Consider the following 15,783-nt stretch of genomic DNA (forward strand, 5'->3'; position numbering starts at 1 on the left):
CGATCTGCTGTTAGTGTGATAGATTTTAGGGTGAGGAGGAGTTTTTCATTTTAAATGTAGGGACAGGTGAGAGAGAGAAGGATGGTTGGTTGGAAGAGCTGGTAAGAGAGCTCCCTATAGTTGTGGCTGATGAGTTATTAGTGTTAAATAGTTGGTTGGACAGAGTTTGAATTGAGTTTATGAAATGACAGTTAAGCTGGAAGCTATATCTTTGCTGTTAGTATTTGGGGAGGTAGGGGTGGGTTTAGCAATTGTGCCAGGTTTTAGTAGGGAGTTGATACTATGCTAACATTTTTGGGGATTTCTTGAGTGTTTGTTTTGGAGACCTAGGACAAACTTTTGTTTGTCTAGTTTAGTTTGTTTTTTGGCTAGATTCCTAAGTTGTTTATAAATTTGTTTGGTATGATCAGAGTTGTCTTGTTTCCATTGCTTCCAGGTCTTGTCTCTGTTTTTTATTAGGGCTCTTGTGTCCCTATTTAACCATGGAGCATAGTTTGCTTTGGTTTTTATCTTAGTGGTGCAATGGAATTTAGAACTGAGATAAACATATTATTAAAATAGTCTACTGCCTGATCTAGGTGTAAGATTCTTAGAGGCTCCCAGTTACATTGCTTTAGAATGTTGTTTAGGTTGTCTGGGGTTAAGTTACGATCAACCCTGATTTGTCTGTAAGTTATGGGTTTTGGACTATTGGTTTGTTTCCTTAGGAGGAAAGTGGGGAGATCGTCACTGAGTACATCAGGGAAGCATCCAGTCTGATAGTGATGTTTGGGGCTATTCATTAGTGTTCAATCAATAATGGTTTGTTTTGGGTTTTTTTGTCAATTCTGGTGTTGAATTAGTTGGGTGAATCCATAGAGGTTAATTTGGTTAGTGGGGTTGCAAGCTTTCCAGTCAGTATTGAGGTTGCCTAATAAAATTTTTTCTTGAGGGGAATTATGATTAAGCCATTGAAGGATTTCTTCTATGGCTGGAGAGTTATTTCTAGGAGGAATGTAGCAGCAAAGCATGTTATTTTTTATCATTGTTTATTGGTAGGATAGAGCCTATGGTTTTGACATTTTGAAATGTTGGCAAAGGGGTATGAAATGGATCGAGGTTTATTTAATTTTTGAATAGAATTGCTACTCCACCACCTTTCCTACTTGTTCTATCTAGTCTTAAGATGTTGTAACCTGGTGGTAGAATTTCATCGCTAGGGATATGTGGTTTCAGCCAGGACTAATAGTTAGAATGTCTGGAGAGTAGTGGGCAATCAAAGCATGTAATTCCTGGAGTTCTCTGCTATCAAAGATTAAAGTTTTTATGCAGTTGTACTGCAGTGTATAACCAGCATGTTTCTACGTTCACAATTCCTGGAGTTTGTTGGAAATACATCTAGAATTGATATTAATGATTAGTAGATTAGATTGAGCTCTATTGGGGAGGTCAGTGAAGAAGGGCCCTGGGTTTGCCGAGATTGAAAATGTTTTTGATAGCATATGTTAGGTTTGAGAGGGATACAAAGACTGCTTTCTTATTGATAGCTGTTGATAGGTGGGTGTTAGGAGTGTGTAGAATAATACTATTGTTAAATAGTGTTGGACAGTCTTTAAAATATATGTGGGATTTGGTGTGTCTTACAGTATGTGCTGTGTGGAAGTAGGTGCTGTCTATGAGCAAGCTAGTTTGTATGGATGTAATGTAGGATAGGGAAGTGAGGGCTAGTAGGAGCAAGGTTAAAAGGATTTTCATTGTAGTTTATCTTGGAAAGGTTTAAGTAGTGTTCTTGTTGTGCGGTGGAGTGGGGTGTGGTCTTCAAATTCTAATAGGGGTGTGGGGTTTAAGTAGGAGTTACTGAAAAGTAGCTAGGACAGATGATTGAGTATAAGTTTAGGAGCAGTGGGGGTGGGTGGTAATTGAGGGTAGTGTAGGGGAGTAAAGTGACCCCAAAGGGCGAATGGAATAGGTACAGACCCCCAGCAGAGGTGAACGCCAAAAAAGTATCAGTGAGTGCAGGTGAGGGCAGGACACTGATAGGTTTGTAGTGACTGCTGGCAGTCTGTTATTTAGCTAAATAGATAGGCAAGAGTATAAGGATGTCACTTAAATTAGACTTATCAAAGGGATTGCTAGACCTGGAAAAGGCACTGTAAGGATGGCTAACACGAAAATACCTTAATTAGTTTTTAGGTACTGGATAGTAGGGCAAATATTGTGGAGGTTTGCTGCCACCTACTGGGGGAATTGGGGCATCTCTGTGAGTGTGCACGCTGTCGGGGCTCAACTAAGTAGACCTCAGCTAAATGGATTTTATTTACAAATTCTGTAGCGCAAATAGGAAGTTTGTTTTCTTTTTTTAAAAAAAAAATACAGGAGCTGACATGCACTTAATGGTACAGAGCATGCTTTCTGGGGAGACTAGGTCCACAGTTTTGCTGTTTTCACCGGGTTGATTGTTTTCCTGGGCAGGAGGGAGTTTAGACCATGCTGATATATTGTATGCAGTATGTACAGAAAGTAGAGAAAATGGGTTTAGAAACAGAGGCTGAGAGAGAGTGGTAAGAGAACATTTTAAAAGGAGAGTGAGAGGACTGAAGAGGAATAAAGAGAGCAGAGTAAGCAGTGAGTAGTAAAAAGCATCCGTTTATCTGCTGGTAGTAGCATTCAATTAACCCAATGAATGAGGAATAGATATGTAAATATACTGCTCATGGTTATAAGGCATTTTTCGTGGTGCCATGGTTTCCATGCTTTATTTCTATTATGCTAGAGCTGTTTTATTTTAGACATTAACCATGGCAGAGGTACATACTTGATTCTTTTTATAAGTTATAGCGAGGAGTTTAGTATGCCAAGTATGTTTTTCAGCCATGATTACTGCTTCATCAGTTGATATGGGTTTTAGTAGGTCTCAGTTCATATGTTTGAGGGTAGATATAAGGAATCTTTTCTGAGCTTGGTTTTATTTCTAACTATATTAAATGTAATAGTTCTTTTTGCCCGGCCCCATGTGTTTCATAAACAGTGAAATAATCACTAGAGTCTGGCATTATTTCAGCATGAATACTATCTGATGGATCTTTACATATCTCCAGTCTAAAATGCTGTCTTTGCAAATTAATGTATCAGCTAAAGCTGGAAAGGAAGCAGTCATACAAGACAGGAAAAAAATATCTGGGGTTTATACTAACTTGCAGTCAGATAATTACATTTGTAAAGGAACTATGACATACAACATTACAGGAATAATGCATTGGATGGGTGGAAGCACTGCTGACATTCATTCTACACTGGTCAGGTTTGACCTCGTGGGCAAAGCCTAGGGGATCAAATATTTACACAAGGAGGGAGTAAAGCTCAGCCATAATTCCCATCTTTCAAGTCATTCTTAAAATTATGCAATGAGAATATTTTAAAATGTTTTTTTCCAAGGTTTGTATGATTACTGAGAATCCACAAGTGCGTACTGCTTAGTAACTGCATGACTGTAATTAGCATTGTTTCCTGGGGAAGGAGAAAACCTCTTTGGCTGAAAGTAAAAACAATAGATTTAGAAGAGTAGATATTTACACATTTACGGCAGCATATCACTGCAGATGAACTTTGCTCCTATGATAGATTATAGTAACAGCAACCAAAGAAAACAGTGATTTTGACTGGTGTTGGCAAATGCAGCAAGACTTTGTGGTACCATATTAGATGTTCATTTCTGAGCAAGAAGGAAGCTTTTCTTATTATTGATTACTTTTGTTTGTCCTTAGTCTAGCCATGTTTTGTTTTTTTTTAAACTGTGTTTTTTTATTTCTAACTTCATGGCTGGGATATTCAAAATAGCCTTCCAGAAGTGGTGTTAAAAGGAAATAATATATATTCCAGAAAGATGAATGGGTGATTCTGATTGGTTGGAATAATTCTGCAATAGTTTTAATTATGTAATGAATTCTCCAACACATAGATTAGAACACTAAGTTCACAGTAAATTGTGTATATCCAGCATATATTGTTTGCTGTATGCATTGCATACTGTTTGACTGTTTAAATAAGAAGTTTCAACCTAATATGTAGTATCTATTCAGACAAAAAAGAGAATTAATGCAAGTATTAGAAACAGACAATTACACCACATTGTCATAGGGAAAGCAAGCCTGTTTTCAATTTAGTTCTTTAGGTCTTGGTAAATAGAGTCTCTACAACTTGTAAAACTAGAGACAAAGGTGTTTTTAACTTGTTAGCCACAAAACTGATATAATAAGGGTGCACCTCCTTTATAGTGTAAGTACTAAGTATTTAGTTGTTTTTCACCTTGGTGAATATTTTTTTCTGCTTAACCAAGGCCTCTTCTCAATGAAGATGTAAGGTGGTGCGCCGGAATATATTATGGCAGAAGAACAGTATGTAGTCTGTTCTGAATATCTTGTCACATACACCTGTCAGACACTAGACAGGCATTTAGAAACAAGGTACACGATTCTTACTGTTGATTAATCAAATGTGTATAAACTGACAATTGAAAGACAAGAAGAAACAGTCATGGTGTCATATACTGGAATTCCAAGTTCAAGGATTATTTATTTTATGTTTAAAAGTTAGCTTCTTAGCAACTCATTTGTTATAGCTGAAATGTTTAATTTCATTCTTTAAAATAGATATCTGACAGATAATGTTGTTATATGTAAGCATTTTCTTTTATTTTTCTGAATACCCATACTTTAAAGTAAATATTTCAATTAAGAATATAGACGCTATGAATTTGCAACCTAATAAACTTAAGATGAGTTCAGTGTAACTTAGAACACTACAATAAAGTGCCGGAGTCCAATACCACAGAGTGGCATGGTTTTAATACCTTTTGCTGTAAAGTAATAGATGCACAAGTATTTTATAGCCTACTACACAGTAAAATATATTACATTTAATATTCACCGGCAAACAGTTTTTAGTGGAGAGGTGTGCTGTCATGCAGTCCATTGTAGAGCTTTTACCATTACCCCCAGTAATTAAATACCCCAACTCATAGCTTATACTTTAGGTTAGAGGGAATGTTTGTGTTACTGGAAAACAAAAGTGTCAAATAAATAAAATATGACTATTTGACTGACAGTCATAGAGCACAAAAATAAGATTAAAATGCAAAATACCAAATTATGTCAAGAATTCTAACAAACATATGTCATAAACAATATCATTATTCCTGAAAAATACTTTTTAAACAGAAACAAAAATCATGTGAATAAAAGATACATTGTGGGTTCTCATGAATGTGTGAGATGATGTAGTTGTGGCTATTAGACTCTAAAATTTTCTGAATAATTAGGGTGTTACTGAGAAGTATTCCATTGTTCTGAATATAAGGATGTACTATACGAATCTCAGTTAATGCCAGGTAAAACTAATGCAATGTCAGGTGGGGGGAGAGCTGGGTATGGGTTTTGTGGAAAGGTGCGGCTTGTAGTCTTCTACTGTGGACAAGATTATTGCTGAAGAAATACAGAAGCCCTTATAATAAACAAAAGAGTTTCCCGATCAATGTTTGGTTACACTCTACAAAATAATAGAATACTATCAATCAGACTTCAGGACAAGACTTCAACATCACAGTAATAGCAAGTTTCTACACCAACTACAGATGCTAAAGAAAGGGAAGTTGATAGCACCTCCTGGAAAATTCACCAAAAAGAGATTAAGTTTATCATAGATGATTGGAACACTAAAGTTGGTAGTCATGGTACAACTATAGTAAAAAGGCAATCTTGACCTTGGACTATGAAAAGAAGCAGGATATAAACTAGTAGAATTTTGCCAAGATACTTCATTGGTCAGAACCTACGATGTAGCTTTGCACATAGATATTATCAGACGGACAGTCAACAATGAAATCAGACTGACCATATACATTGTACTCAGAGGTGGGAGACTTCTGTACAGTCGTCAAAAACAAGACCTGGCTCTACCTGTGGTTCAGCCCATAAGCTTCTTTTTGCAATGTTTAGATCTGAATTAAATTAAACAGAAAAGTAAAGAGATGCATACTCAACAGTATATGAAGTGAATATGTAGTAGACGTGAAGAATAGATTTAAGAGATTAGATCTGATGGAGGTACCTAAAGACATGTGGACAGAAGTTTGTGATATAGTCCATGAAGTGGCAACAAAAATGTACAATTTGTAAGAATATTAAAAAGGCATAATGGATATCTATGGTTGTTAGAATTGGCTGTGGGAAGAAGGATAGCAAAAGGAAATCAGGGTAGAGAAATGTGGATAGAATAGCAAAACGAGCTAAGGAGTCATATTGATACAAACAGTGCAAAGAAATGGAAGAAGACAGTAAAATGACAATCTGCTTGAAATAAACTGGATCCGCACTATTGCTAATGACTTACAGAGATGAACTGCCAATGAGGTAAGTTAATTCAAAAGATGTGCATTTGGGTCCTTTACTATCTGTGTATTTTTTGTGTAACTTTAAGTCATCTAATGGCTTTTGTAAATCCAATTTATTCAAAGAAGTAGGATATTTCATTATATTATCTTTCTCTGTTTAAACAAAGACCAAAATGTACAAAACCCAAATATAGTTAGGCAATGACTCTGCTTTGATTTGTGTGTGTATCTGTACTCTCCATATCTGTGTATATACATACACACACTCACACACACACACACAAACAAACACATATATCCATCCATCCATCCACAACCCCCTTTTCGCAATTTTGCACAAATACACATATGTAGGTGTCTGCTGTGTGACTCATGAACTACCTTTAGGGAATGAGTTTTGCCAAGAGTTACAGTATGACACTTGAGTTATTATCTGACAGACATTTTTATGGAAAGCTTTTTAAGTTGAAAATGGTGATTTTTTGTTAGGGTTCCTAATGCATGTAAGTTGTAGGATTACTAATAGGGAACTTACATGGATGTTTCCTTTGAGCAGGATGAATTTGTCCCTAAACTGGGACTTTTTGATATTCTATCATAGAACTAGATCTTTGGAAATGATACTAAGGAGTCTTATGAAGAAAAGGTCACAGAGACCAGAGTTTGGCATACTGCAGAAGGCAAAGGTATATCTCAATAACATCGGTTCTTTGAAACTTGGATTATTTTGGTTATAAAATATTGTTTTTTTCTAGCCAGGAGAGTTGTTTATAGCTAAACTCACACAATGGATCGTTGTATTCTGTGATTGGGTAGCTGAGGATGGAATAAGGGGGAATTAGGGTAGATAAGGATCTCCAAGAGAACCCACAAAAGATGAAATGTGAGTGCTAAAGATTTCTGACACTGTTAGATGTATGCTGATTTAAGACTAGCTCTTTGGCTAAAGAAATTCCTAAACCCCAGATCACGGTGTCACTCTTAATGTGAATTACATTTATGTGATACTATGCAGGAGCACTGGATTTACATACTGTGAGTCTTGACAAAATTCATTCCCTAAAGGTAGTTCATGTGTCACACACCAGACTCCTACATATGTGTGTATATGTATATATACATGTACACATGCACTCACACACACACACACACACACACACACACACACACACACACACACACACACACACACACACACACACATAGGTTCATAGGTAGGTACTAGGCTATTGGCCCTAGGGCCTATACAAGCCTAGCCAAAAATGTACCCTGGCTTTCGCCACCCAAAAAAATTATTTTCCTGTGCCCCTGTCAAGCAGAACCACAGAAGTGATCCCGGGGTGAATTTCCTATTACCCATCCAATCATCAAGATTTTTCTTGAAGAGTGCTAATGAGGAGCTCTGTTTGACATAGATAGGTAGTCTGTTCCAGAGTACGGGAAGTCTCTGGGACAGGAATCTATCCCTTCAGCATGTTCTGTTTATTGTAGTGACAAGGTTTAGGTCCCTAGAGCGTGTAGCTCGGAGGGATTGGGATTTCTTTAAGTGGAGCATGTCCAACAGCTCTGGGTTTGACATAGCTTTGTATGTTAGGCAGAGATCGCCTCTGAGTAGGCGATATGCGACGGAGTAAAGCTGGAGTTTTTTTAGACGGTCTGCATAAGGCATCTGTTTGAGGCCAGTAATCCTCTTTGTGAGGTATTTTTGTGGCCTTTCCAGTTGTTGTAGATGTCTTGTGAGGTACATACCAAAAGGGGCATTGTACTCTATAATGGGTCTAATGAGTGATGAGTAGAGGGGAACAATGACCTCTTTTTTTCTGGATGAGAAACCTTTTGTGATGAGGTGTGCCAAGTAGAAGGATTTCCTGACCACTTTGGTGATGTGATTATCAAAGGAGAAACTACTGTCCACCTGTGTCCCAAGGTCTCTTATCACATTTTTGGTGTTAAGTATACTACTGCCTATGTGGTAGTTCATGGATACAGAATTTTTACCAAAGGGGATGACAATGCACTTTTTGGCATTGAGCTTGTGACCATGTCTTTGCCACCAGGCATCTGTCTCAGTGAGGCCCTTTTGTAGGATGTCCACATCGTTAGGAGTTTCAATTATGGCTCCTAGTTTGCAGTCATCTGTGAATTTAGTTAGCCAAAGACCTTCTGTGTTAGCCTGTACTTCAGAGTAGTAGATACCAAACAGGGGAGGACCCAGGACTGAACCCTGTGGTACTCCACTTGTCACTGGTCTGACGTCTGATTTGGAGTCTGCTACTTTCACAGCGTGGGTTCTTTCTGTAAGCCAGTTGGCAACCCATCTTGTGACGTAGGGATTTATACCTAGTTTAGTGAGTTTATCTATAATTCCAGAGTGGGGGATGGTGTTGAACGCCTTGGCGAGATCTAGATAGGCTGTGTGAACCACCTTATCCTCATCCATGGCCTTGGTGACTACTTCAAAGAAGTCTATCAGGTTTAGGAGACATGATCTGCCTTTTACAAACCCAAACTGTGTGGGGTCCAGGGTTTGGAGATCTTCAATGTCTTTGTTTATGAGTTCCATGATGATACATTCCATGGCCTTGCAGACGAGGCTCGTCAGGCTAATGGGGCAGTAGTTCCCGGGGTCTGTTGTGGCCCCCCCTTTGTGGAGTGGTATAACTGTCACGGTGCACCATTCAATGGGCACAAAGACTGAAGTGAGGCTTTGATTGAACATGGTACTTAGGTGGGGTGCCAGTTCATTCTGTAGTTCATGTAGACGGCAGCCTGGGATGTTGTCAGGTCCCGTGGATGCTGTGTTCTTGGCTTTGGAGAGTGAAGTTTTTACCTGTGCAGCCGTGATTACAGGAACTTTGCATTCTTCCGGTATAAAGATGGGCCCTTTAGGGGGTGAGAGGGGGTAAAGTTAGCAATGAACCTATCTGTCAGGATGTTGGCAATATCAGTTGGTTCTGTATATTTAGTGTAATTGTGCTGTAACTCAGAGCAGATCTGAGTAGTGCCATTGAGATTTTTAACATAGCTATAGAATGCTTTGTGGTTGTCTTTAGAATCAGTGGCAATTTTGTTTTCATAACTAGCTTTGGAGGATTTTATGAGGGATCTCAGCTTCTTACTGAGGCTGACCAGGGAGTTCCTCCAATCATGGGATTTTACTCTTTTTTTCCAACAGTTTCTTTCTTCTGTTGTAGAGTTTGTTTATGGCAGAAAACCACCAGATTGGCTTCCTTTTTTGGAGGATAGCATCTTGGTTCTGTTAAGGATAGCATGATCCATGCACTCATGTAAGCGCTTATAAAGTGCATCTGTGTAGGTTTCAGCAGTCGTACCTCTATTGTTCATCTGCATGGGTGTCATGAAGTTTTCCACTTCTGTCTTAAGAAGCGTGAAGTTGGCTTTGGAGAATGTTTTTACGGTTGTTTTCCTAATGGGGGGTGGGAGCAGGATGTGGATGTCTAGGGTGATTAGCTTGTGGTCAGATCTGACCGACGAGGAGCTGACCTCTGGTGTGGAACACTGGTCACCCATGTTAGTGATGACCAGGTCTAGGATGATGTTGCCTCTGGTGGGGGTGTGGATAAGTTGATCCAAAGCGTTGGAATTGATGATTTCCAGAAAACGTTGAGCAAAAGAGTTGGTACATGAGTAGTTTTCCCAGTTAATGGTAGGGTAGTTGAAATCACCCATTTTTAGAGTGTTGGGTTGTACCTTAATATTTTCCAGTGTATCAAGAAAAGAGGAGTGGGAATCCTGGGGCATGGTGGGGGGGGGTCTGTAGCAAGCTACAATCTGGATTGCGGTTTTGCCCAGAGTTAGTTGCACACATCGAGTCAATATATATCTTTGTATGTAGGGTGAACCCATGATTGCAGCATCATTTATTCATGTAATCAATGCCTTGTTAGAATATTAATAAATTTTAGGGTCAGTTTAGGATGACTCCTTGCTTACAGTTTTCTGAAAATGTAGATAGACAAAAGATTTTAGCATTTGTCTGTACTTTAGAGAAAGAGATTCCAAAGAGGAAAGTGCTTAGGATTATATCTGAAGGGGCATCACAGGTTACATGTTACTTTTTGGAGAAGGCAAATTCTGTTTTACTTGAATATATTCTATTTGATAACCAGCTGGTAATCCAACAAACAAAGGAGGTGATGTTTAGCTAGGTTTGTTTATTTATTAAGTCAGAGTGAATAACTGTCTGAAATACTTTGTCCAATTCTGGGAAAGCAGTATGGATGGGAAGTCCTTCATTTAGGGCAATGAGTGCTTTTTTTCTCCCTACTACAGGTCACTGTGGTTGCCTAAATGTACTATACTCTTGCATTGTCCTAGAATCTAACCCTTATCATCTGCTAGGAAAGCAGTGAGAAACCCACATCAACTGTTTGGAATGCAGTTATGCTCAGTAATGTACCACCAATGCTACTATTTTGCACAATTGTTATTTTTTTAAAGGTCTAAAATGATGTTTCATTCTGTGAATTGATTCTGTACTTTAGTTTACCTAAATTACCACATATCTACATGGCTTTGGAAAGGCTGTCTATTGGAATGTCCAAGCACTTGTAGCTTTATGGAGTCTCAAGAAACCTACTGGAACATTTGAAGAGAAATTATGCTGAATCACATTCTTCACTTGGTATCATTGTCCAAATAGCATAATCTTTTTTGGAGCATCTTTATCCAGATTCAAGGAGTCAAAACTTGCCTGACTTATGCACATGAGCATGGTGAAATCATTATCCTGCTGCATCAGTGAAGGTATCACCAATGTCTTATGCACATGAGCATGGTGAAATCATTATCCTGCTGCATCAGTGAAGTATCGCCAATGTTAATGCACATCTAACTGTTAAACGAGGGAGACAAGGTTACGACCAAGATACAGCCCTAAGAAATGTATATTTTAGTATCATAGCTTGGATCAACTCCTCTTCTGCCAATAACAAATATGGGTACCTGCTGTAAATGTAGAAAACCATCATTTTCATCTTTAGAACAGCAGAACTGCAAATGCAAGTATAAAAGAATATAAACTACTTCTAAAGTTTTGGTATCTTTTGTTGGTCCATTTCTGCAGAGGAGCAGTGTTCTCAAAGTCAATATAGAATAGAAGCAGATATGAGAAGTGATACTAATACACTTAAAAGACTTAAAAGCAACTTCTAAACTAGCACAGAAAACTGTGGTGACAGAGTATTGAATGATCAGCTAAGTCAAAGGCCTCATATACAGAAAGGAATAATATAGCAATAACCCACGCGTGGGTGTGGGTAATGCAGGATTTACCCACGGTTGGCGTGGTTTGGTCCCGAGGTCGAAGCCCGAGGGACCAAACAAAGACAACCATGGGTAAATCCCGCATTACCCACACCCAGAAGTGGGTTATTGCTATTATACTATGACATTATTTAAGAAAAGAAATAATTACTTTTCTTAAATAATGGCATTGTATAATGCCTCTTTGCTGCCCTTCCGCAGCTGTCTGGTATCCGCGGCAGTTCTGATATACTGCGCATGCCTACGCAGTACATCAGAGCTGCGGCCAAAAGCAACGGAGAAAGCAAGATCTCCTTTGCTTTTACTGTTTGCTATGTTAAATGGGTTTAACATGGCGAGACAGCTTTAAAATAAGCAGCGGAGATGTCCGTTGCTTATTTTAAAGCTGTCTCGCCATGTTAAACCCATTTAACATAGCGAACAATAAAGCAATGGAGATCTTACTTTCTCCGTTGCTTTTTTTTTTAAACCTGTCTCACTATGTTAAATGGGTTTAACATAGCGAGACAGCTTTAAAATAAGCAACGGAGATCTCTGTTGCTTATTTTAAAGCTGTCTCGCTATGTTAAACCCATTTAACATAGCGAGACAGGTTTAAAAAAAAAGCAACAGAGAAAGCAAGATCTCCGTTGCTTTTTACATACTGTGTCGCTATGTTAAAGGAGTTTAACATAGCGCGACAGCTTTAAAGAAAGCAACGGAGATCTCCGTTGCTTTTTTTAAACCTGTGTCGCTATGTTAAACTCTTTTAACATAGCGAAACAATGTTTTAAAAGAGACTTATACTAATGGAAAAAGTCTGGGCGACCGGACCTTTTTCCATTAGTATAAGTTGATTTACAACGTGCACGCTGGCCAATCAGCCCGCACGTTTTGGAATATTAATGGGGGTTCATGGTATAATGTAAAATCCCTCATCCAGAATGGAAGCGATATGATCAAATAGTCTAGAGATAGCAGTTTCCACACCATGACCAGCTCTAAAGATATATGGCTTTAGAGATAGGGTTCAGTGGTAAATACAGATTTTGACAATGCACATCTTTTTCTGTTTCTTTGGGTAGTGGGCTGAGAATCCTTGAATAATCAATCCTTGAATAATCAATCATAAATAGGCTTAGTATGGTTTCTATCTTTGTGTAAAGTATTCAGATGCAGAGCAACATTGTTTTTCATTCCCAAACAAATTGTACTATGCATTACTCCCAATCTTTTAAATACAAAATTAACTTTTCATATTGATTTTATTAATTTAACAAATTAATAATGAGGATACATTAAAATAACTGTTACAAAAATATTTACAAACGGTGAATACATTTATGTAGACTTGCCAGTTATGAATGTAGGCCAGTCTATGACTATTCTTCAAAATACAGACCTGTGTATTTAAGTCTGTAGTATTACAAATAAGACCATTTAGCATAAGAAAGTGATTATTCTGTATGTGTTCAATTTATTTGCTCCTTTATTTTCCATTTGATGTTGAGCTATTATATGATTTGCGTATAATTCACAAACCAAATCATTTGACACACTGTATTGAAAACATCTCTTTATTTGATGCAACAACCTTTTTGACTATGAAGCTACTTCACAGAGTAAAAATATACTTTCCTTAAGATGAAGGAATCATCCAATTGATATATTTATGGAACACTTTTTCTTTGTTTTGGCCAGTGAAGGAGAACTTGAAAAGGCGCATTCAAACCAGGTGGGCCTACCAAGTTAAAAAATGAATAAAATACATACAAAAGCTTAACAGCTGTTTATAAGCAATTCCTTGCAGTACTAATATGATATCTGTTGTACTGAAACAGATCTGTCGGTACAAATCAGCAAACCGCCAAAGCAGTAGCTCATGAACTTCTCTAAATCAGCACGGCATGTATATTAGGACAGCACTGCACATATCTGTTCTTAAAGCAGAGTTGCATGGTACACCTCTTAAAACTGCTTGCGATGTCCCATGTATTAGTTCTATAATGCAGCACCTGGATTTGAATGCAATCTAATGGTGCTCACCTCATAAGGAAACCCACATGCCCTAATATTGATGTGCAGTGACGCTGATATTAATGTGTTTCTGAGTGTTTTCTAGTGATGTGGTACTTAACCATTCCACGCTGCATTGCTTTCATGAACATGCCTTTGTTTTGAAACTTAAATTGTCTCATCACATTTGCATGACAGCCGTGCGCAATTTGTGTGGAATACCATGGTCATAGAACCTCAAGCCATTATTTACTAGTGGAAATAATACAATATTTGCAAAATGTATGGACATCATAGTTATGATTATTTTATCAGCAAAGAGCTATCACAACTCCATGTTTTAATAACCAGTATAAATTTTCCAATGTGTTCCTTCCAAAAAATATTACAGCAAATGCTTTGATATTCCATAATAACTCTAAACTTAAACACTATCTTCATTCTTAAAGTATGAGCACAGCTAAATATGAATCTTTTCATTTCTCAGTGAAAAAAATATAAAAATAATATCCTGTGCTCCTATACAGTATGTTTGTTTCATGCCATAGGATTTCATCACTCATGTGGTATGCTTTTGTTCTTTCTTTCTAGGTTTTAATCATCGCATTGGGAAACCAAGAGGCCCACGAGATCCACCACCAGAGTGGAGCTGTGCTGTGCGTTAATTGTATTTTGTTGCAGGAGGAATTCATTAAAAGAAGAGACATACAAGAGACATACCACTGGTGTGATGTGTATTAGAGAAACTTTCAAGATACCCTGCTGCTGAAATTGAACTGCAAATTACTATTTTCCAGACTTTAGGGCTTACAGTGATTTAAACAGGAAAACCCCGTTTGTTTTGGAATTCCTAAAATGGACAAAGGAAAATGCTGTGTAAAAGAAGAATAATTCATGCTTAGATGCCTATATTTACCAAAACATATTGTAGGATGGTGCAGTGGATAGCCTTCTGGTATGGATTGGGTCAAACAAGCATAATAACTTCATCTCAGGGTTGGATACTCTCTCTCTATGTCCATCTATCTGTCTGACTTTGTGTGTGTATGTATATATATATATATATATATATATATATATATATATATATATATATATATATATATATATATATATATATATATATATATATATACACACACACACACACACACACACACACACACACACACACACATATATATATATATATATATATATATATATATATATATATATATATATATATATATATATATATGAGTATAAATAATTTTTACTGTGTCAACAGACCACTGTCCTTTAGAATTCCCTTTAAGACAACATACTTAGTCTTGCATGAATTTTGTTTTTGCAGATACTATAATAAACTCTAAGAATAAAACAAATGATAGTTCTATGCAGTGTGCCATAACACCACAGAGTCTAATTTGTAACACACTTGTTTAAGACCTTTTATACAACTTTTAAGTACTGTATATATACATAAAGTACAATGGAGTGTTTATATGTATACTGGCTGTGCAAGGTGCAAAACGTCAGACATACTTTTTCTTTACCAATGAGGGATGACCAATTCTGTATGAATTGCCATTGCACCAGAGGCAAATAATTATGCCATACAGTCCAAAATATCAGTAAATATCCTATTCTGACTACTGATTGACTGACTGTATATTTGATATACAGTCTTCTCACTGATGAGTTCTCTTTCATGGGTCTTATTAATGTATTTGTTAGTAAGACCACATCATCTAGACTTTACAGCTATTTGTTTATATTTTACTTCTGTTTTAAGAGATTATCTCTCTTTTTTCAAGCTGTTTGTAATACAGACAAGTGTTAACTTTAGGTAAACTGACAAAGAGAAGAGATGTGTGGCATTTCAGCTATTTTTTTATTGTGTGTGCATGTGGGGGGGGGGTGGCACTACATTCATTCTCAAACCATTGTTAAAATAATTGCCTAAGGATTGAATCCTGCATAGCTACATTAATATTCTGTGAATCCTTAGCATTATAGATAATAATCATACCGCTACTGGGCTTTTACCCACCCTATGACTCTGTTCCCTGTTCCTATGTCCACCAGCACTTTGAGCAGAAATGGCGACTAAACTTCATCAATATCCTTTTTAATTTCAAATTGCACAACCA

The 15,783-nt window shown here is 37.3% G+C and overlaps 1 protein-coding gene across 1 annotated transcript in view; it reads left to right on the plus strand.

Annotated features, from left to right (window-relative positions):
* LOC122809305 (tyrosine-protein phosphatase non-receptor type 18-like) overlaps nucleotides 1-14,713 on the plus strand; it is a 1,521,908-nt gene extending 1,507,195 nt beyond the window's left edge. Inside the window, exon 17 of the mRNA XM_044080695.1 lies at nucleotides 14,240-14,713. Within this exon, the coding sequence (XP_043936630.1) occupies nucleotides 14,240-14,313 (74 nt within the window). The 3' untranslated portion in view covers nucleotides 14,314-14,713. The remainder of the gene's footprint in view (nucleotides 1-14,239) is intronic.
* Nucleotides 14,714-15,783: the final 1,070 nt, after the last annotated feature.

The sequence above is a fragment of the Protopterus annectens genome, chromosome 8.part0 (genome assembly GCF_019279795.1).
Source record: "Protopterus annectens isolate FY-2018-M chromosome 8.part0, PAN1.0, whole genome shotgun sequence".
Taxonomy (NCBI): Eukaryota; Metazoa; Chordata; order Ceratodontiformes; family Protopteridae; genus Protopterus; species Protopterus annectens.